This window comes from Ahaetulla prasina, chromosome 2 (genome assembly GCF_028640845.1).
Source record: "Ahaetulla prasina isolate Xishuangbanna chromosome 2, ASM2864084v1, whole genome shotgun sequence".
NCBI lineage: Eukaryota > Metazoa > Chordata > Lepidosauria > Squamata > Colubridae > Ahaetulla > Ahaetulla prasina.
This window is the reverse complement of record NC_080540.1, coordinates 202,177,934-202,199,106: the sequence shown is the minus strand read 5'-3', so window position 1 is coordinate 202,199,106 and position 21,173 is coordinate 202,177,934. Positions and strand designations below refer to the sequence as shown.

General features: G+C 41.4%; 1 protein-coding gene across 3 annotated transcripts in view; it reads right to left on the bottom strand.

Annotated features, from left to right (window-relative positions):
* PIGG (phosphatidylinositol glycan anchor biosynthesis class G) overlaps positions 1–21,173 on the bottom strand; it is a 185,511-nt gene that overhangs the window by 16,568 nt on the left and 147,770 nt on the right. Inside the window, exon 13 of one of the 3 annotated variants that reach the window (XM_058166487.1) lies at positions 1,820–2,641. The exons of the other annotated variants lie outside the window; for them this stretch is intronic. Within the exon in view, the coding sequence (XP_058022470.1) occupies positions 2,617–2,641 (25 nt within the window). The 3' untranslated portion in view covers positions 1,820–2,616. Of the gene's footprint in view, positions 1–1,819; positions 2,642–21,173 lie in introns of those variants that run through there. 3 annotated transcript variants of the gene reach the window in all.

The window sequence follows — 21,173 nt, the reverse complement described above, 5'->3', positions numbered from 1 at the left end:
AGGAGTTTGATCCTGACCAGCTCCAGGTTCACTTAACCTCCCATCCTTCTGAGGTCACTAAAATGAGGGTCCAGATTATTGAGGACTATGTGCGCTTAGAGAGGGCTGTAAAGCACTGTAAAGTGGTATATAAGTCTAAGTGCTATTGCTATTGTGATCCCTAACTCCAGATTTATTTATTTATTCACATTTTATGAAACAGGATATTCTGAAATAGTGCCAAGGTTATGCAATTGTCTCATTTCATTCAAAGAATTTTCACGCTGAGGGGTCCTTGGTGCTCTCTGAGCTCGGTTGCTTTCTTGCAGGCATTTCATTACCCAAACTAGGTAACATCATCAGTCTGCAAGAAAACAACCAAAATCAGAGAACACAAAAGACCCCTCATTTCAACCCTGAGCTACAAATAGTCTCCTTTATTCATTTTCATGCTATTTTACTTTCATTTTAACTCTAAGAAATAGAATCACAAGTGTCTTGAGAAGAAAAAAGGACAGCCTTCAGGAATAAGAAGGCATATATATATATATATATATATATATATATATATATATATATATATATATATATATATATATATATATATATATATATATATATATATATATATATATATATATATATATATATATATATATATAGGGTTTCCTCCCGTGTAAAATTGGAAGTGTCTTGGCGACGTTTCGACGAAGTCTCATTCGACATCTTCAGGCTTCAGCCAGTGCTTCTGGAAGCAATGGCTTCTGGGAGCAATCGTCGCCAAGACACTTCCAATTTTACACGGAGAAAACCCGAACAACCAAAGACCTATATATATATAAGTCTAAGTGCTATTGCTATTGTGATCCCTAACTCCAGATTTATTTATTTATTTATTTATTTATTTATTTATTTATTTATTTATTTATTTATTTATTTATTTATTTATTTATTTATTTATTTATTTATTTATTTATTTATTTATTTATTTATTTATTTATTTATTCACATTTTATGAAACAGGATATTCTGAAATAGTGCCAAGGTTATGCAATTGTCTCATTTCATTCAAAGAATTTTCACGCTGAGGGGTCCTTGGTGCTCTCTGAGCTCGGTTGCTTTCTTGCAGGCATTTCATTACCCAAACTAGGTAACATCTTCAGTCTGCAAGAAAACAACCAAAGACCTATATACAAACACCCGTGAAAACCTCAGAAAACAAATATATATAAGCCTGAAGATGACGAATGAGACTTCGTCGAAACGTCGCCAAGACACTTCCAATTTTACACGGGAGAAAACCCGAACAACCAAAGACCTATATACAAACACCGTGAAAACCTCAGAAAACAAATATATATATATATATATATATATATATATATATATATATATAACTATATATATATATATAGTTTGTTAGATGAGGAATGTTGGTATAGATTAAAGTGATCACTAGAGTAATTAAGGTGGCATTAAAGTGGGTTAATTGGCTTGGTGTTGTCCATGAACTCACAATTTGTACACTTACTGTAACCAGAGGAAGTCTGTTGCACCCGTATGCTGCATTTTATCACATTGGCAGAAGTCACCTGGGAAAACTCTTAGCAATAGAACATTTCTTTAGCTACTTAGGCTCACTGGTGACAGATGAAGATTTTAGACTGGCTGTTTATTACACATTGCAAATGTTTGATCATACTAATTAAACTGCGTAACTTCATGAAGACAGGCACAGAGATTATAGCACAAAACTGACAAAGAGTGTAGACACCGCATCTCTTAGGTATACACCTTTTAATCAGAGTTGGTTGCAGGAAAACATGAGGACGTGCTCTCAGAAAGATGATGCCGTCAAGAAAGAAATGATTTATAAACATTAACTGTAGTGTTCTGTTCACTGCAGTGTCTATGGAATTGCAACATCCCTCCTACCAGTCACAATCATGTTAAGAAGACAGAAGATGGAGTACTAGCATGATGTGAAGAATAGGGCTCTACTTTTCCCTGTTTCTGGCACTGAATAAGGCTTGAGAATGTCATAGATCATAGCTATGCTATGCTATGCTATTGTCATGTCCCACTCCTCCGCTGACGGCCGGGTCAGGGAAATCCGAATCAGGTATGCCTCTGCAGCTCTGCCAAAGTCCTAGCAAAGTCCTCAGGGCGGGCAGGAGACCAAAAAGTGACTTCAGCAAGATATGTTTAGACTTTGCCTGACTCAGAGAATGCCAGAAAGCAGATCCTTTATATAGGCCATGGGGTGTGGCTCCATGACTCAGCACTTATCCAGGCCTGCCCCTCCCTTCCTTCTGTTGCCTCCGCCTATCAAGTCTTCTGACGCGAGGGTCACTCCAGTCGGCAGCTGTTGGCAATAGACCTCCCTCAGGCTCACATGCTGTGGAGGAGGGGGAGGGGTCTAGTTGCTCCGTTTGCCTGGGCATGGAGCCAGAGCTAGGGGCTGGAGATATTTCCTCCTCTTCAGCCTGTCTGGGCATGGAGCCAGGGCTGGGGCCGGGAGGCATACTAGAACATTCCTCCGTGTTCGGAAGCAGATAAGAAGGCCCCGGCTGTGGTGAGATTGGGCGAGACACAACTGCTATGCCGGAGAATTCTGGGAGTTGAAATCCACAAGTCTTAAAGCTGCCGAGTCTGAGGACCTCTGTCATAGATATTGATAGGTGGGGGTGGGGGGGGTGAGAGAAAGAGAGAGAAAGAGAGAGAATGAATGAATCACTAAGGGTCAACAAAAACCTGATGATATATAATCATGTCATGTGTAGTAAAATCTTATGTAGTCGGTAAGAGATATAAGCAACAGTTTAGTACTATTAGTAATATAGTGTGAGTAGGTAAGCTCAGAAACCAAGCTGGGGTCAGGTCGGATTAAGACTTCAGTGAAAAACCACTGGAGAGATCTGAGCTGCAGACCAAACAAAGAAGTTAAAATGACAATTTGGAAGAAGGTAATTGCAAACCACTTACAGAAAGCCGCATGGATTTGTTCATGAGGTCACCAGAACTCATCTTTGAGTTAAAGGAGACTTCATTTCACTAATACAAGAGTGATCCAAGTTCACGTTCCTTCTCAGCTCACGGGTGTCTTTTTGTCCATCATTATTTCACAGTCTAAGCTAGCTTCAAGGTTATTGAAGAAGTAGGTTGTTATGGGAGGAAAGAGAGAATCGTGTGTTATGCCCTTCAAAGCAGGATGTGAAAGTAAAAATAATAAAACAGTGTTGTTGCTGTCATTATTATTACATTCATAGTGCAACTTTGACCAATTTGAGCATTACTCAAGGTAACGCTGGTGATGAACACTCTATTTATCCTCAAAACTCGAGTTTAATCCCGCTCCAGCAACTTGAACACTATATACTACATCACACCTCAGTCCTACTTATCACATAGTCAGTTATCTTCCATTTTCAAGACTTGAAGCGTCTACACAAAAATATGGATGCTTGAAACAATATCATTTTCTCGAAGAACAAATGGCAATTGGTTCACATCCTGACACCCTGAAGATGAGCGCCTAACATTTTCAAGTACGTTCAACATTAAAGAGGCCAGTCAGATCAGAGTGGCAGGTCACAAGTAAAAAAAAAAAAAATGAAGCACAGCAAAAGAAAAGTGGCAGGTAATGTTTAAAAAAATACCTTCCAAGAATAAGAAGAAATGCATGACTGGAGAAAGACTCAAAGCTACCTTGGATAGAGGCAAGGGGGAAGCATTGTGGGGAGGGAAATTTAAAAACCATTGCCTACAAACACTTCCCTATAAATACCTCTTGAACTTTATTGCCATTATGAGACAGAGCTGATTGGGTGTGGGGGTTATGTTATGTTATTTTGGTAATTTTATGAGTCAATCATTGAGTGGAGAACGAATATTAATGTAATGTTAAACAAGTTATTACCATGCCACCCCCTCCACACACCACACACCGCCCAGGACTGTAGGGAAGTCTGGCTTGGCAATGCATTGCACAAAATTAGCTGCTGTTATTGGTTCACAAACAACAGCAACACCAAACAGACACACTTATCCCTGAACAGTTTGAAAACACAACTTTATCCACTCACATAAAGTCACTCATTTGCCCGTTGGAAAAAGCATCAGGGCCTATCTCTACCACAAGCCATTGGCCCTCTTCAAGTTGAAAACATATGTAAAGTTTCTGGTGTGTTGCTTCAGGTGTACAACAATATTTTAGTTCCTCCCTGGCCAACAGGGAGTCTCTGCACAATTGCTCTCTATGCTCCAGAATTTCTGCAAGACCTCATATGAGTGGAGCTTATGCTGTTCAAAAAAAAATAATGAGAAATATGGCATTACAGATGCAAAATGACAGGCTTGTCTTATTAGACTGAGTCTGAAAACTTGCCCTCTTGCTGGCTTTGTTTGCTGTATGGTTGTTGTTGTTTTTAAAGTTAGACCTATTTAATCCACTTCAACACAAGTTCACAAAGCAATTTGAGTGACTCACCTCCTCTCATTAAATTGCAGCTCCAAGCAATTAAAGATTTAAGAGCACTGTGGTCATAAAGTTGTGTTTTTAGCCAGCCAATGATCACAATAAAAGCCCCCAAATGCCCTCCATCTGCCTAGCTTCTCTGAAACTACTTTTTTATCCTACTATCAGATAACATCCACCATAACTGCACAGTTGAACATTGTTTGATATAAAACAGTTGCTTCTGTATTTCCTTGAGAATACTCGAATAAAACAACCCCAAACTGAAAAAGCATCCTGTATATGCAATGTTTATCTAGAGGTGTGCACCCACTTTCAAAGAAAAAATATGTCATTACAGAGTGCCCAAAGCACTTAATAGACATCATCTCAATCCAGCATATATATTTTTTTATCTCCATCTTGGAGAATTGAGTATTCATAGCTCAGAAAGATTTTAGCACAGGAGATCCTTTTTTCACAGGTCGGTCTCTTAGCTATTTTGCTCGCTCCCAATAGCAATGGTATTTCTTTTAAATTAATTCACACTGAGAGCCAATCATATAGTCACTGCATTATGAACTAATTAGCCAAACTTATGTAATGATCAGTCCATAAATCCAGTGTCCTGTTAGTAACTAGTGACCATGTTCTTCCCCTTCAGAACATAATTATGTGGAGCACCTTTGTTCTGAAATATAACAATTGTTTGGTTACAGTAGAGTGGGCAGCCTATTTCCTTAGAAAGACTACTCATCAGTAGTGGGTTCCATTTACCTTCGCTACCAGTTTGGAACTGCGCGCATGCGCAACACGTCTGTGATGACATCTGGGCGGGTGGGCAGAGCTTCCCGCCGCCACCACCACCGTTTCACCTGAACCGGGGCGAACTGGTAGAAACCGACCATTGCTACTCATGGTTTTAACCCCCTCAGAAAAATATCTCCAAAACATTTCTAGGTTTAACCAATCAAAGAAGATTCATTACCAGAAATAAAATATTCAGGTAAACAAAATGGGAAGATTTGACTCCCAAAGACAATAGTGGAATAGTAGAAGAAACTCAAGTAAGAACTAAGGAAATAATGGATATAAATTACACAAATGATAACTTAGAAGAAATAACAATAACAGAATCAATACAGCACTGAATAACCTATAAACTGACCCTCCAACAAGAAGAATTAAAAGATGTGATAAAAATTATGACATATGCAGAGTTACCAGTAGATTGACAAACATACCAGCATTGAAAGTAGTACCCAAAAAAGATCTGGCATCTATACTGAAGGATGTGAATATGGTGCTCGCAAGGATTAAAATAACATCTATCAAATAGACCAATTAGCTTGCCTACAATATAGCACTGCTGGTTACCAAAGAACTCGATATCAAAATTAGAAAATCAAAAGTAAAATTATATTCAATTCCAAAGAGGAAGATTAGACTGGAGGCCAAGATCAAAAAAAAATTAAGAAGCAAGTAATTCAAAAAAACATGAAAGAGCAAAAATTGCAGGATATAAGGATTAGAACAAGCATAATAACAAGCATTGGCTTAGCAGCAGAAAAATGGAAGAAGCTTTGGAAATTATAAAGTGACAAAGAACAGCAATAGCTGGGAAAATTGAATGCTGTGAGGCACAAATCATCCAATTTAAGCAAAATCAGCTATTTATTTCAATCAGATCAAAGGCAATTCTGGTATAAATGTATTAATGGCAATAGAAATCTAATAATAGAAATAATAATAATAATAATAATAGAAATAGAATAAAAATGAAAAACAAAAAGGGAACAATCCAGTTTTGGAAAGATCTATGGGAAACTCAAAAAAGCCGGAATGTGCTTCCTTCCTTTATCTTCATGAGAATTAGAGAAAGACTTGTCTGAGACATTTACTCACATTACTTTCTTGCCCCAGACTCAGTTCCCTTTTATCTGCCCATTGTCTTGGTAGTAACTCGTCCTTCTGCCCCTCAAGGTCATTCCCTCTTCTTTCTACACATAAATCGTAGACTAAGGGGCATCGTGAAATACAGTAACCATCTCAGAACAATAAATTATGGGGGGGGGGGGTCATAGAAGGATGGCACATTGTTGCAGCCTTGTGTGTCAAATAACTGGATTGATTCTAGGATCTTGTCGCCTTGAAATAGGAAGAAGGAGAACATCACTGCTCATCTTCTTCAGGTATCAAATCAGCTTTAGCTGAGCGGAAAAGAGGGCGAAAGGTTGAAGGGCTCCAGCTTCTCTGTGCACCAGGATAGACTGGCATGCATCCTTCTAAAACTTCTAAAAATTACCCCCAAAGCGATGGAAGCAGCCAATTTCTTGTAGCAAAATGCACTCTTCCATAGCATATTGTATTAATTCCTCAAGAAATGGACTCTTTTAAAAAAAATCTTCTACATAAGATCAGATTGAAAAGCCCTTAATATCTATCCAACATTAAGTACAGTATTTCTATTGTTCTACCATCCAAAAACCTCACAAGCAAAGTAAAGCACAAAAGCTAAGTGACAATGTAAGACGCTATAAAATACAAGTGTAGAAACTCAGTCAACTTGAACCTCTCCAGAAGCCAATGTTACATTTGAATTATTAACATAATTTGTAGCGTGCATCAATATATGGCAAGCCAGATCTGATAACTAATGAGTTGGTGATATCATTATTGGCAGCACTGAAACTTGTTAGTATCCCATTTTGACCGTTCTTCAGATCACTCCAAGATCACTGCTTGTTCCAAGGTCATTTCTACAAAGATTATTGGCCTTATTCTCAAGAACCAATGCAACCAAAGTTGATAGTGTCATAGCCATTTATCGAATAAAAGTGACACCTCCAATTTGTTCTGAGCCATCCAATTTCTCGCCTTTATAATCAACGTAAAGGGATTCTTTTCCATGCAGATTCACACAGAATCTCTTTAACAAGATTCATTGAGTCAAAAGAGATGGGGGCTACAAGAATTCCAGCAACTTAAGAACCAATTTAGAACCAATACATCCTTGGCAACCAAGTTGGGGCAGAGAGTTTCCAATTTTTTAAAAGCCTTTCTATGATCCAGCAGGTGGGTTTCATCGCTAATAACAGGTAATATTGCAGGTGTTTGTTTACGTAATAGTCTCCAGAATCTGTATAGTATCGGTCTGACAGCCAACTCCTACAGCACAGTAAGATCAATATAGACCAGCCCTTTGAGATAATCCATAGGAAACCAAAACCAAGAATACAGAAGCTACCTTTACTGTAAGGTTATAGTAAGAAAATTTTGCAAATCTGAAAACAATTCCCCCTTCCCTGCTTTATTTTCCAGAGAGTTAGAGAGATCTCTTTGGAGACACATTCTCCACCCTATTCCTTCTGTGGGCTGACCTATCTCTTGGGAGATCATTGTCTAAGCTGTGGCTCTTCCTCCTGGCCTCCAAGGTTATTCGTACAGCCGATTACAATATATGAATTGCCCTACTTTGAGAAGTAGGGGTTTCATTTGAAGCTGGTTTTAAGAATCCCTTTGAAGTGAGACCAAACGGGTGGTACTTGCATTGCATTGCTATGATACCGCCTTTTTGCTACCTTCCTTTCACCATTACCTTGTCCCAACAAAAAAAATCAAAAATCTTACTTTGTGAAAGTAATTGGTCATGGGAAAGACCCTCTAGAAGGCCTCCAAAGTCAATTAGAACTGCTGAGGCAGGATTTTAATTGATGAATCCACTACAGGGGTGAAATTCAGCAGGTTCTGACAGGTTCTGGAGAGCCAGTAGCGGAAATTTTGAATAGTTCGGAGAACCAGCAAATACCACCTCTGGCTAGCCCCAGAGTGGGGTGGGAATGGAGATTTTGCAGTATCCTTCCCCTGCCAAGCCCGCCAAGCCACACTATGCCCACCAAGCCACGCCCACAGAACCGGTAGTAAAAAAAAATGGATTTCACCACTGGCCCACTACCTGCCCTTTCCCTCCAAATGCACCAGAATGACTTACTTGCATTTGACATAAATAAAGTAATACATCTTTTTTCTTTTTTTTTTTGTTTACATTTATACCCCGCCCTTCTCCGAAGACTCAGGGCGGCTTACAGTGTATAAGGCAATAGTCTCATTCTATTTGTATATTTTTACAAAGTCAACTTATTGCCCCCCCAACAATCTGGGTCCTCATTTTACCTACCTTATAAAGGATGGAAGGCTGAGTCAACCTTGGGCCGGGCTCGAACCTGCAGTAATTGCAGGCTACTGCAATTTTAAAAGACACAAACACATACCATTAAAACAGATCCACTGGTCCCTTGTCCCTTGTCTTCCACTGTCTTGGAAATGGCACACAAATATGGCACACAATATACATTTCCTTGCCCAAGAGAATAGATTTGGAAAAAACAAAAACAAAGAGAAAACAACGAAAATTAGAAAGAGCAACAAGAAATACCCTTCAGTAGTTGGTCTAACCCTCTTTCTCGAAAAGTTGAAAACAATTTTTGAGAAACACTTCGAGAGATTCAATCAGAGGTGATATTCAGCCGGTTCTGACCAGTTCTGGAGAACTGGTAGCGGAAATTTTGAGTAGTTCGGAGAACTGGCAAATAAGACCTCTGACTGGCCCTGCCCCCAATCTATTCACTGCCTCCCAAGTCTCAGCTGATTGAGTCCCAGCTGATGGGCTGGGTCTTCTTTTGTTGCCCTGGACAGGAGAATGGAGCAGGAAAGCAGGTTAGTAGGATGGGGAGGGAATGGAGAGTATCCTTCCCCTGCAGTGGGGTGGAACTGGAGATTTTACAGTACCCTTCCCCTGACAAGCCCATCAAACCATGCTCACAGAACCGGTAGTAAAAAAAATTGAATCCCACCACTGGATTCAATGGTACAGTTGTGTTGCACATTAACATTTTCTTTGTTATCAAACTCACAGAATCAGCTCAATTTCCACTACAGCATCTTTGAAGAACGTTTCTGCAGATACTGTGTTCCTATGCTGGTTTTCAGCAGAAATGTTTCCCTAGAGGAAATAACAGTTGACAGAATGCCCTTTTCTTTTCTTTTTATAGTAAGTTTTTTGTTTATAACACAACACAACACAACACAACATAACAAACACAAAACACATAATGTACATTCCTTTTTTACAACTGTTTTGTAGTGGTGATCTTCTAATATTTACATTTTCTCCCAATTCCCTTTATAATATTTATATCCTTCTTGTCCCATTATCCCTTATTACTCTACAATTCCTATCACTTTGTAAAAGTAAAAATGTAAATTTGTACATTTTATACACTCTTACATACATCTTGCACTTATTGTTTCTCCCCTTTCATCACTATTCATTTTTTCTAGTCTCCAGCCACTTGTACCATTTATCCCATATTACATAATATTCTGTATCTTCCTTTTCTTTAATTTCTTTTGTTAATTTGTCTATCTCGGCACAATCTAAGATTTTCTTTATCAGTTCTTCCTCTGTTGGTGTATTTCCTTTTTTCCAATTTTGTGTGTATGAAATTCTTGCGGCTGTTACAATATGTAAAATTAAGTATTTTATGTCTTTGGTATAATATCGAGTAAATATTCCTAATAAGAATGTCTCTGGTTTCCAATCAATCGGTTGGTCCATTATTTTTTCTAGCCATTTTTTTATTTTGGCCCAATACTTTTTTGCAGTTGGACATGTCCACCAAAGATGATCGTATGTTCCATAGACCTTATTACACTTCAAGCAAATTGGTGAATTATTCAGGCACATCTTAGCAAGCCTTGCCGGCGGAAGGTCCCATCTGTAAAACATCTTCAACTGGTTTTCCTTGAATGCCACAGACATAGTTAATTTTGCATTTACTTGCTACATTTTTCCCATCTCTCCAATTCTATATTATAATTTTAAAAATTTCCCCATTTGATCATTGTTTCCTTAACTACTTCGTCTTTCATCTTGCATCGCAGAATTTGTATATCTTACTAATTAATTTCTCCTCTGTCCCTTGTATAATTTTGTTCAGGTCATACTGCTCGCTTTGTATTCCATATAGTTTTGTATCTTCTTTATGTTTGGACTGAATTTGAATATATGTCCACCAATCAATATCCCTGCCCTTTTCAATCTGGTTTACAGCCATTGCTCCAGCCTCATCCTCGTTTAATTACTAAACTATTTTGTTCATTACTCAGTACATACCATTTATCCTATGACATACAGTAGGACACCCACTGACAGAACCTGTTATGGCTCCTGCCCTCCGGAATGATATCTCACACACCCCCAGAGATCCAGAGGGCTCTAACATCAGTGGCAGTTAGGAAACTACTATGTTGTTTTTGTTAGTTGTGAAGTCGTGTCTGACCCATCGCGACCCCATGGACAATGTTCCTCCAGGCCTTCCTATCCTCTACCATCCTCTGGAGTCCATTTAAGCTCATGCCGACTGCTTCAGTGACTCCATCCAGCCACCTCGTTCTCTGCCGTCCCTTTCTTCTTTTGCCCTCAATCTTTCCCAGCATTAGGCTCTTCTCCAGTGAGTCCTTCCTTCTCATTAGGTGGCCAAAGTATTTCAGTTTCATCTTCAGGATCTGGCCTTCTAAAGAGCAGTCAGAATTGATGTTCTCTAGGACTGACTTGTTTGTTCACCTTGCAGGAAACTACTATAGACTGGCTATTTTCCCAGGCTCTCTTTGGATCAGAGTAAATGCTGAGCCCCTGCTGAGTAGGTTTTCTTTGATCATATGCTGTTTCTGGAGTTGATGGTTCTTTTTTGTGATCTATACATGTATACACAGATAATTCTAATTGTAAGCCTCCCAGAGTCGTTGGGAATCAGGTGGCCAATACACTGTATAGATAAATAAACTAAAATAAATAAATCGGTGTTTTGAGAGTAGCTCAACAGAGGGCTATCCTTAGACACACAGCTTTTGTTTCCCCAAATGTGATGATCCATAGTTCCTGCCATTCCATGGTATTATGAGTGACATCATCCTGACACGGTTATACAAGACATCATCACCATAGCTACCACTGGACTCTTACAAAGGAGTTGGCCAGGTTGATTCAGCAAGAGGCCTTGACATAAATACCACCTTGGGATGTTGGGCGAAGACTTTAAATCCTGACTGACTGTTCTGTCCCCGTCGCCTCAGTCCGAGCGATGACTTAATTACCCGGCACTATCAGTTCTGGCAGCAAACTAGTGAGCGTCTGCCAAGTGTCTCTGTTATCTCCCTTGATGCCGATGAGTCAACAAACAGTACTTCAGCTCTAGTCAAGCAGTTGATTTGCCTGCTACAAAGAGGCATAGCAGCCCTTGCTGCTTTTATATCCTGTGGGGTGTGGCTCCATGACTCAGCACTTCCTAGGCCTGCCCCACCCCTGCTTCTGTTGTTCCCGCCTCTCCTGCCTACAAAACCTAGGGTCCAGCCAGGCCTGATTGCCATCAGCTGGGTCTGGAGGCATAGCCTGGGGGCGGGAAGAGTCAGGGGACAGAGGCCTTGTTATCTCCTCCACCTGGCCTGCCTCTGGCTCCTGGAGCTGAGCCAGGGAAGCCGGTGCTCCCGAGATAAGTCCTGATGGCCCTTCTCCCTCACTTTCCAAGTCACTTTCTGGCAGGGGCCTGGCTCAGGGGACGCAGACACAACACTGACTTTGCTGTCACTCAGTTTCTAGCCCTTCGATTTCCTACTGGCAATCAGACTAGGTTGTTTGGATAAAAGCTCCACGGGAGAGGGGAAACACACCCAAATCCATGCAAAATAATAGCAAATGCTTGTTGATTTGTCAGATGTCTCTCATTCCAGTTAATGAAGCTGCACAGCTAATCATATCTGACAATTTCTCGATGTCCCTGAGGGTAAAAAGTATTGAGGAACAAGAGGTCTCAAATTACGGACCACTTCTGAAATGCTTCCCGGGAGCGGTGGGGGTGATGGTGGAGGAAGGAGGGTCACAGAGGATCATTTGGATTGCTGCCCAAGTCCTCGGCTCAATGTTATTGCATTCAACCCAGTTTAGACCCAGAAGGAGAGCAATTAGGGCCAATTATGTGCAGTTGTGGAGGGTGGGGGGAGAGGGAGAGGGAAGCCGGGAGGAATGCCAATGAAGGCAATGAAGGGAACATTCTGACCAGGAGCCTTTCAGCTGAATCACAGGTCAGGCCTTGACCTGCCACTTTAATCAAAGCGATGGAGAGATTTGATGCCTGCTATTAAGCTTGCCTTTGAAAAGCTGCATTGTTAGTGGGAGGATCCTTTGGGGTTTTGCCTGCAAACCAGAGCTTTTCCATCAAGAAAACTCCAGGCATTGGAGAACATTAGACCCCAGGAGGCCAGATGGTCAGCCTTTCCTGCATTTTCTGAGTGTGACCTTCTCATCACGGCGCCTAGATGATCAGTTTAGAAGCAAATGGAAAGAGATGGAGCCAACCATCACTCCCAGGCCAAAGGCATTGTATTCAGCTAATAGCTGCCCAATTAGAGGGGCAAAGAAGGCTTGCTGACCGTGATTCATTCAACTCAACTCAGTAGCCAACCGCACTTTGCTCAATCCAAGGTTTTTCCCCTTCATTTTTCCTCCCAGTGTCATTGCTAGCAATATTCATTCTTCTTCTCTCTCAGCCTCATGCTCTTTCTCTCTTCGGGCTCAAAGATCACAGCTCTTCAAAGAACAGCTGGCAATTCCTTTCAGTATTTTTTTTTTTAAAAAAAGACCCTTTCAGGGGATTACAGAGATGGCTGTGGCCATGCAACAGTATAGAAGCACTAGGGCCATGATGGCGAACCTACAGTACGGCACGCGTGCCACAGGTGGCACGCAGCGCCCACTCTGTCAGCACATGAACTGTCACCCCAGTTCAGCTCTGCTGCGCATGCGTGTGCACCTCCTGCCAGCCAGATGATTGTCAGGTCTCTGCCATGCATGTGGGAGGGGGCTGCAGGATGCGTGCGAGGGGCATGCGTGCATGCACAGGGGGAGGGGCACTGCAGGGGCCTAAACACGCATGCGTGGAGGTGCGGGACACATGTAGGTGCGTCCATGCATGTGCAAGGGTGGGGTGGGATGCATGTGTGGGGGCCGCATGCACATTGCATTTGGGGGGTACGGGCGTGTGTGTGCACATTCACGCGCACGCTTTGGGCACTCGGTCCGGAAAAGGTTAGCCATCACTGCACTAGGGCCTACAAAATTATGAGCAGGGGAAAAATTATGAATGAAAAAAGCCTGAGGAGGCAATATTGCCGCCTCAAAGAGCAGATTGCCTTCTGCATCTCTGTATCAATCATGGTTGTGCTTTGCTTCTTTTTAAACAATCCTTATTATTTTAGTTGGGGAATCACCCCCTAACAAGCACAGAAGGTTCTTTCAACCAGGCTAAGACTAGGGTATGCTTTTGAATTGTGGTTGTTGGAGAGGACTCTTGAGAGTTTCTTGGAAATCAACCCTGGAAGGGCAGATAATGAAGCTGAAGCTAAAATACTTTGACCATCTAATAGCAATAGCACTTAGCCTTATTCACAGCTTTACAGTGCTTTACAGCCCTCTCTAAGTGGTTTACAGAGTCAGCATATTGCCCCCAACAATCTGGCTCCTCATTTTACCCATTTCGGAAGGATAGACGTCAACCTTGAGCCTGGTGAGATTCAAACTGCCAAATTGCAGGCCGCTGGCAGTCAGCAGAAGTGGCCTGCAGTACTGCACTCTAACCACTGTGCCACCACGGCAATGAGAAAAGAGGACTTATTGGAAAAGACCCTGATGTTGGGAAAGATTGAAGGCAAAGGGAGAAGGGAACAGCAGAGGATGAGGTGGTTAGATAGTATCTTGAACATGAATTTGAGCAAACTCTGGGAGACAGGGAAGGTCAGAGGGCCCTGGGTGCTATGGTCCAGGGGCTCAAAAAGTGTTGGGCATGACTTAGTGACTGAACAACAACAGCAACAACAAAAAATACTAGGATAGAGCAGAATTTCTTATCCTAAGGGGAAGTTGTATCTCTGTAAGAGTCTCTCTACTACATGAGCCTTCAGTCGTTTGAGAGGCATATTCAGGAAAAAAAAGGCAATCACAGCTCATGTGCCATGGCAAAATTAGCTCATTTGTATTTTGAAGTGCAATATAAATCAAGCTAGAACCACTGAGGAGTGATAAGTGTCTCTAGATGTACGTTAAAAAAACAACAACCAGTCTGCATATCAATATAGAAATGAACCCACTGAGATTTGTTTCTTCCTGCTTCTAAGGTCCCATTCTCCAAGCCTTCAGAAAGTGCTATGAGGTTGAGGGATGACAGGAACAGGTCAAGATGGAATCCTTTGCGCTAAATGATGTGAATTGTGACATCTGTCTTCATGTTTAAGCCACCTTTTTATTTAGCTATTAAATTTCTATGTCACCCACCTCACTTGCTAGATTGTTGATGTTGGCCATGTAGGGAGAGATCCCCTTCCCCACCAAAAGAGGCTTCCCTAGGATAAAATCATTTGCATGTCTCCATTACGAAGAAAACATTCCAGGCAGTCTCCCCAACAGTTAGGTTTTATGAATGAGATACTTTTGCATACATTGAGAAAACCTTCACTGAAGGCTGAAGCTGATCAGATTAAAAGCAGAAAAACAAAGACTCCTGAAATGTACATTCCCCACCCAGCTCCAAGGACAGGTCATGACCACCCAGCCACAATGGGAGTCAGGCAACAATAATTAGAAAACTAAAAGGGTAGACTCAGGCACAGATTAAAGTACATTTCACAACAAACCTGAACATCAAAATCACAAAGCCCTAGAACCACATAAAAACCCAGCCACTCACCAGACTGTTTGGTCAGCTGTCCCAGAACCAATTGCTGTGTCACTTAGCTTCTGATTCCTAAATAAATTGAGACCTCCTTTCCAATTGCACCTTGCCTCCAATTTTATTTCTCCTGCATCTTTGTCCTGGCTTGGAACTGGTATTGGGACTTATTTTATTTCCGACATCCATCTTTTGATAGCTGGTGGTAATAGTGGGATGAGATGATTTTAGATCTGTATCTTATATATTTGTCTATCTTTTAATACTATTTTTGGATGCTTTAATTGCAACTACGAGATATCTATCACAAGCTATCAAGCAAGACCAAGCAACTGTAAGTATGCGATATTAGGTCTAATATCACTGATTCAGGGATTAATTTTAGATATGAGTATACTGAACAGGGCCTTATAAATACTCTAGTATGTTTCCCAATCAGAGCAATTGCCAGAGGTTGGACTTCAACTCCCAGAATTATCAGCAGTGAACACACATTGAAATCTCCATATCTGGCATTTCTAAGGCTGGGAACAATGGTAGGATTCAGCCAGTTCACACCACATTAGGAGAACCGGTTGTTAACTTTCTGAGCAGTTTGATGAACTGGTTGTTGGAAGAAATCATTAGGGCAGAGAACCGGTTGTTAAATTATTTGAATCTCACCACTGGCTGGGAACAATAATATATTGTAATGATTTTTACCATAAAAAATAATAAAAGCTAGCAGAGGATGTCCCAATGGATCATAACAGTCAAGATGATGGCAGCAACAGAATAGAAATAAAGCCACTTCTTTTTTATGTTAATTGTATGTCAAACACTTATTTTTTAAAAAAGGAATGGAATTTCTCTTGACAGTTACAGCCTCAATCTTGCCTTTTTTTTAACCTCCCTGTTATGCTCCTTAAAGCAAGCTTCTGTATAACCTTTTCCCCCCCAGGTTAAGCCTGTTTTTAAAAACAATTCAGAAACTAAACCTAAAAGCTATTTTATGATCACATTTAAAGTTTTTTTTCAAAGGTTGTTCTCAATATATCTTGAAAATATGAGGAACATGTTTGCAGACAGGTGCTGCACAGCTCCCTGTTGAATTTACAGTTGCTGACAAATGCCTCGGCAAAAATATGGAAAATGTTCCTTTAAAATGAGCAGCCCTTCTATGGATTCCATCCACTGTGAAAGATCAGTCCTAAAAATAAAACCTGAGGACAAAAAAAAGCCCAGATCATATTTTTATTTCTTTTTTCAGATTTCATCCAAAATTCCAGTTGGGAGAGAGAGAGGAAGAGGGAGGGAGAGAGGGAGGAGGGGAAAATATATTCAATCAATACCTAAGCTCACTGGGCTCAAAAGGAACATGAAAATATAAGAATGCAATTTGTACAAAGGAGCGCTTTTTAATGGATGATATTTAAAATATTGCCGAACATATTCTGCTCAAGAGACTGCCTTGTTATTTTGTCTTGTTGCTGATTATTTGCAATGCAGATGTTATTACATTGTCTGAATGCAATCGATTACTACAAACATTTTCTACAGTGAGCTACTAGGACATTTAAATGGGACAGAAAATGTCAAATTGAGACAATTCCATCCCATCAATTCCCTCCCCTCACATCGCATTCTTCAGTGCTTGTTCCCAATAATAGGTAAAGCATTTGATTTCTGTTTTCTTCATCTGCGTGCATTGTTTTTGTAATGTTGTTTTGTATCACTATATGTTGTCTTGGGCAGGAAAAGATTGATTGTCTCTTTAATTCTGACAATGACCCATTTCAGTGCTTTGTAACATGAGAGTATCTTAGCGGCTTCTTGAAAGCAATGGGCAAGAAACCAGTCCGTTCAGTTAAATACTTTCACAAGTTATACTCTGTAACTTGTGATTGTGTGTGGACACAGCCTGTTTTCTTGGTAATAACAAAAAGCAGTTTACCATGGCCTGGTTTGGGAATATTTCCAATCACGTCTACCATTTTGAGATATTTTGGTATACTTTCATCCACATATTTTCTACCTCCAAACCTAGTTAATTTTTTTCAAAATAGCCAAATTTGGCTAATTCAGTTGATTGTAATAGGAACCTTAAGGCAGGGGTGACATCCAGCAGGTTCTGACAGGTTCTGGAGAAAAGGTAGCGGAAATTTTGAGTAGTTCGAAGAACCTGCAAGTAACACCTCTGGCTGGTCCCAGAGTAGGGTGGGAATGGAGGTTTTGCAATATCCTTCCCCCAGGAGTGGGGAGGCAATGGGGATTTTGCAGTATCCTTCCCCTGGAGTGGGGTGGGAATGGAGATTGTGCAGCATCCTTCCTCTGCCACGCCCACCAAGCCACGCCCACAGAACCGGTAGTAAAAAAAAATGAATTTCACCACTGCCTTAAGGCCATAACTTTCTGGACTTCAGAACCATAGGACAGGAGTTCCCAAACTTGGCAACTTTTAAGACATGCGGACATCAACTCCCAGAATTCCCCAGCCAGCCATGATGATGCTGGCTGGGGAATTCTGGGAGTTGAAGTCCACATGTTTTAAAGTTACCAAGATTGCAAGCCTCTGCCAGAGGATATTTTGTGTGATGACCTAGGGCACGGCACAGAGGTAACACAAGCAGCTGGCGGTTCAAATCGCCCCTTTATTGCTCCAAATTTCCCCAAACGCACCCAAATTTCTGGCAAGTCCCAGAGCAAAGTGATGACAAACAAACACACACACCTCAAGCAGCCTCTGGCTGCAAATAGTCCAGCCCTACACTGAGAACACCATGGCTGCACAGCAATAAATCCAGCAGGGCAAGTTGAAGAGTCCAGCAATCAAGGGAGCATTGGAAGTAATCCAGAAATCTAGGAAGAATTAAAGGAATCCAGGAAAGTTCAAACGTTGGCACTCAACACTCCAGGAATTCAGTGTTTGTTCCCGACAAATGCCCCTCCCCACAGCTTCTCCTTAAGTCTCAGTCCCCAGGTATGCATTGTGAAGAGGGGCAGGTGCTCGCCTCCTGAGTAGTTGGCTCAGTCTGTGCTGTTTTTGCCTTCTCTCCACTCTCCGTGCTCGTGGATCAGGAGGAGGTGGTCCTTGCTCATTGTCTGTCTCTCATGTTCACTGCTTAGCCGAGTGATGGCTAATCTTTTTGCCATCGCGTGCCAGGGGGTAAGGTGCCCACACCCATAATTCTATGCACCCCGCCCTGCGCATGGCACGCAATGGCCCGATAGGCCTGTTTTTCTTTCTCACCTGGCTCCAGGTCCTCTCTATGCATCTGGGGAGGGCAAAAACAGCCTTCCCCACCCCCTCAGAGGCCCTTTGTAGGCCCGAAATGACCCATTACCCAACTTCCGGTTTGCCAGCAAGTGACATTTTTTTGCTGTGCCCAGCCTCCAGAGCCTCTCTAGGAGTCTGGGGAACAGCAAAAAATGTCACTTCCTGTCCAACTGGAAGTTGGGAAATGGGCCATTTTGGGCCTCCAGAGGGCCTGGGGAAGGCTATTTTCGCCCTCCCTAGATGCATAGAGAGGATCTGGAGCCAGGTGAGAAAGAAAAACGGGCCTTCCCCAACCCCTGCGGGGCTTCTGGAGGCAGGAAACAGCCTATTTCCCTACTTCTGGTGGGCCCAGAAAGCCCGAAAATCAGCGGGCTGGTGTGCGCATGCCCGCTGGAGCTGAGCCGGCGTGCCCACTGATATGGCTACGCGTGCCACGTGTGGCACGTGTGCGATAGGTTCGCCATCACGGGCTTAGCCGCTCTTGGTCATCCAGCCCATGTTCCTCCCTGCCTACAAGCCGTCCTAATCCTGAAAAACCTTGGCCAGACTGGCCCTGCCCCTCCCCATTTTCCTTTGAAGCCAACGAAGCCACCCCCTCAATCTCTGTCAGCTCCAGTTCCAGCTCATATTCCCCTGCAGATTCAGGTTCCGATGGGGACATGACATTTTGGATTTGTCTAACATCATAGAGAGAAGTGGAATGTTTTAAAAAGAAAAAATATGTTCCTTGCCTCTAAGGCAGGGATCTCCAACCTTGGTTCCTTTAAGACTTGTGGACTTCAACTCCCAGAGTTCCTCAGCCAGCAAAGCTGGCTGAGGGACTCTGGGAGTTGAAGTCCACAAGTCTTAAAGGGACCAAGGTTGGAAATCCCTGCTCTAAGAGGTGATTGGGAGAGTCTTACATCAGAATGAGTCAAAAGGAAGTGAAATAAAATTCTCATATCAATAGAACAGAGATTTTCTGCCTCCGGTTCCTAAATCCTTTAGATAGGGAGGAATATGTAAGTAGTTAAACCAATAAGAATCAGTCAAGGGGGATTTGCTTGACCTTTGCACTCAAAAGTTCATTAGAGTGATGAAAACACACCATATTTAGATCAGCATTTACAGGAACATGCTGATGCATATTATGGGATGATACAAGTTACAGGGAACCAGTGGGCAGGTACTGTGGAAATATTACATGGAAATATTGCGTGGAATATCAGCGATGCTTCAAATTACTGTGAATGAATTCTGCTGCTTTATTCTCAAGAAAAAATGCATAAAAGTGGTTCCTGAGAGCAGAAAAATTGCTCCTCGTTGGCTGACAGGTCAGCAAGAAGATTGTATTTACATGTGCCATAAATAGTTTTTTTTAATTAATTTCAACTTTCCTTATTTGGGCAAGGGCCCAACAAATCTCCAGATTTTCTACCTAACACTTCCTTAATAGTTCCAGTGGTTTACTGAGCTCCTTACCACCAGGTGATTTAAAACAATCCTCTTATATATTTATACTTCTTTAATCTTCTCATCAATGTTGCTGTTAAAATCTTAGCATCAACGTTTAATAAAGTGTTGCACAATGACTTGTGGGTTAAATCCTTGGAAGTCTTCAAAATTACAGTCATATAAGCTTCATAATATGAAACAGCAGGGCCCTCTTTTCATAAGATTCCCCAAATATCTCCAAAACTATAGGGCCAGGATGCCGAACCTATGGCATCCTCTCTGTGGGCACACAAGCCATTGCCCCAGTTCAGGTCTGCCACGCATGTACATGCATCTCCCGCTGGCCAACTGGTCATCAGGTCTCTGCCGCGCATGTGCAGGGGGGTGCATGCGGGAGGCGTGCGGGGCACGTGCGGGAGCATGTATGCATGCATGTGGGGTGGGGCGCATGTGCTGGGGTGGGGTGCATGAGCGGGGGGCGCATGCGCATTGCATTTGGGGAGCTTGGGCACATTTGCATGCACACTTTGGGCACTCGATCCGGAAAAGATTAGCCATCACTATTATAGGGAGTACCTTCCCCTTACATTTTTTTATGTTACTCTATTATATTTACTCCTTTTCTGAGAGTCTTCCTAGGTTTCATTATAGCAATAGTATCATTGATTTTTTGGGGGGAGAGAGGTTAACGTTAAGGATTTTCTATATTCTCTAGTTGCCAAGTTTCTTTAAAAAATTATTACAGAAAAAAAATCCATACCCTTGCTCAGGGCTATTTCAACATATACAGAATGTTAAACTTTGCAAAACATTAAACAACGGAATTAATTTCATTGCAATTACCCCTCCTCCAAAAAATCCTTTAAATGTAGATAATGTATTACATTGTTATATTATTGAGAGGTCAATAATTTCTCACATTTGTCTCCCTGTTTCCAATACATTCATTTTTTTAAAAAAAACTACTCCTGGTATAGGGCATATAATTCATCCAAATTAATAGATTTAAAAGTATGTTATCCTTTGAAGCTTGATTTGCAAAGGTATTTTCTCAAATGTTTTTCACTTTACAGTATGAGTCACACTTCTTTTTCTTCCAGGAAGTACAAGGCTCCTTTACTATCAATAAAAACTTTAATTATATCTCAAATTATTGCCAAATTAGGCAAGTCTGTTTATTTAAAATATATCTCTATAGCTTTTTGTTATTATTGTTCAATGCATATCAGAGGTTTCTGATACCCAGTCAGAGAAATAATCTCTGTGTTGC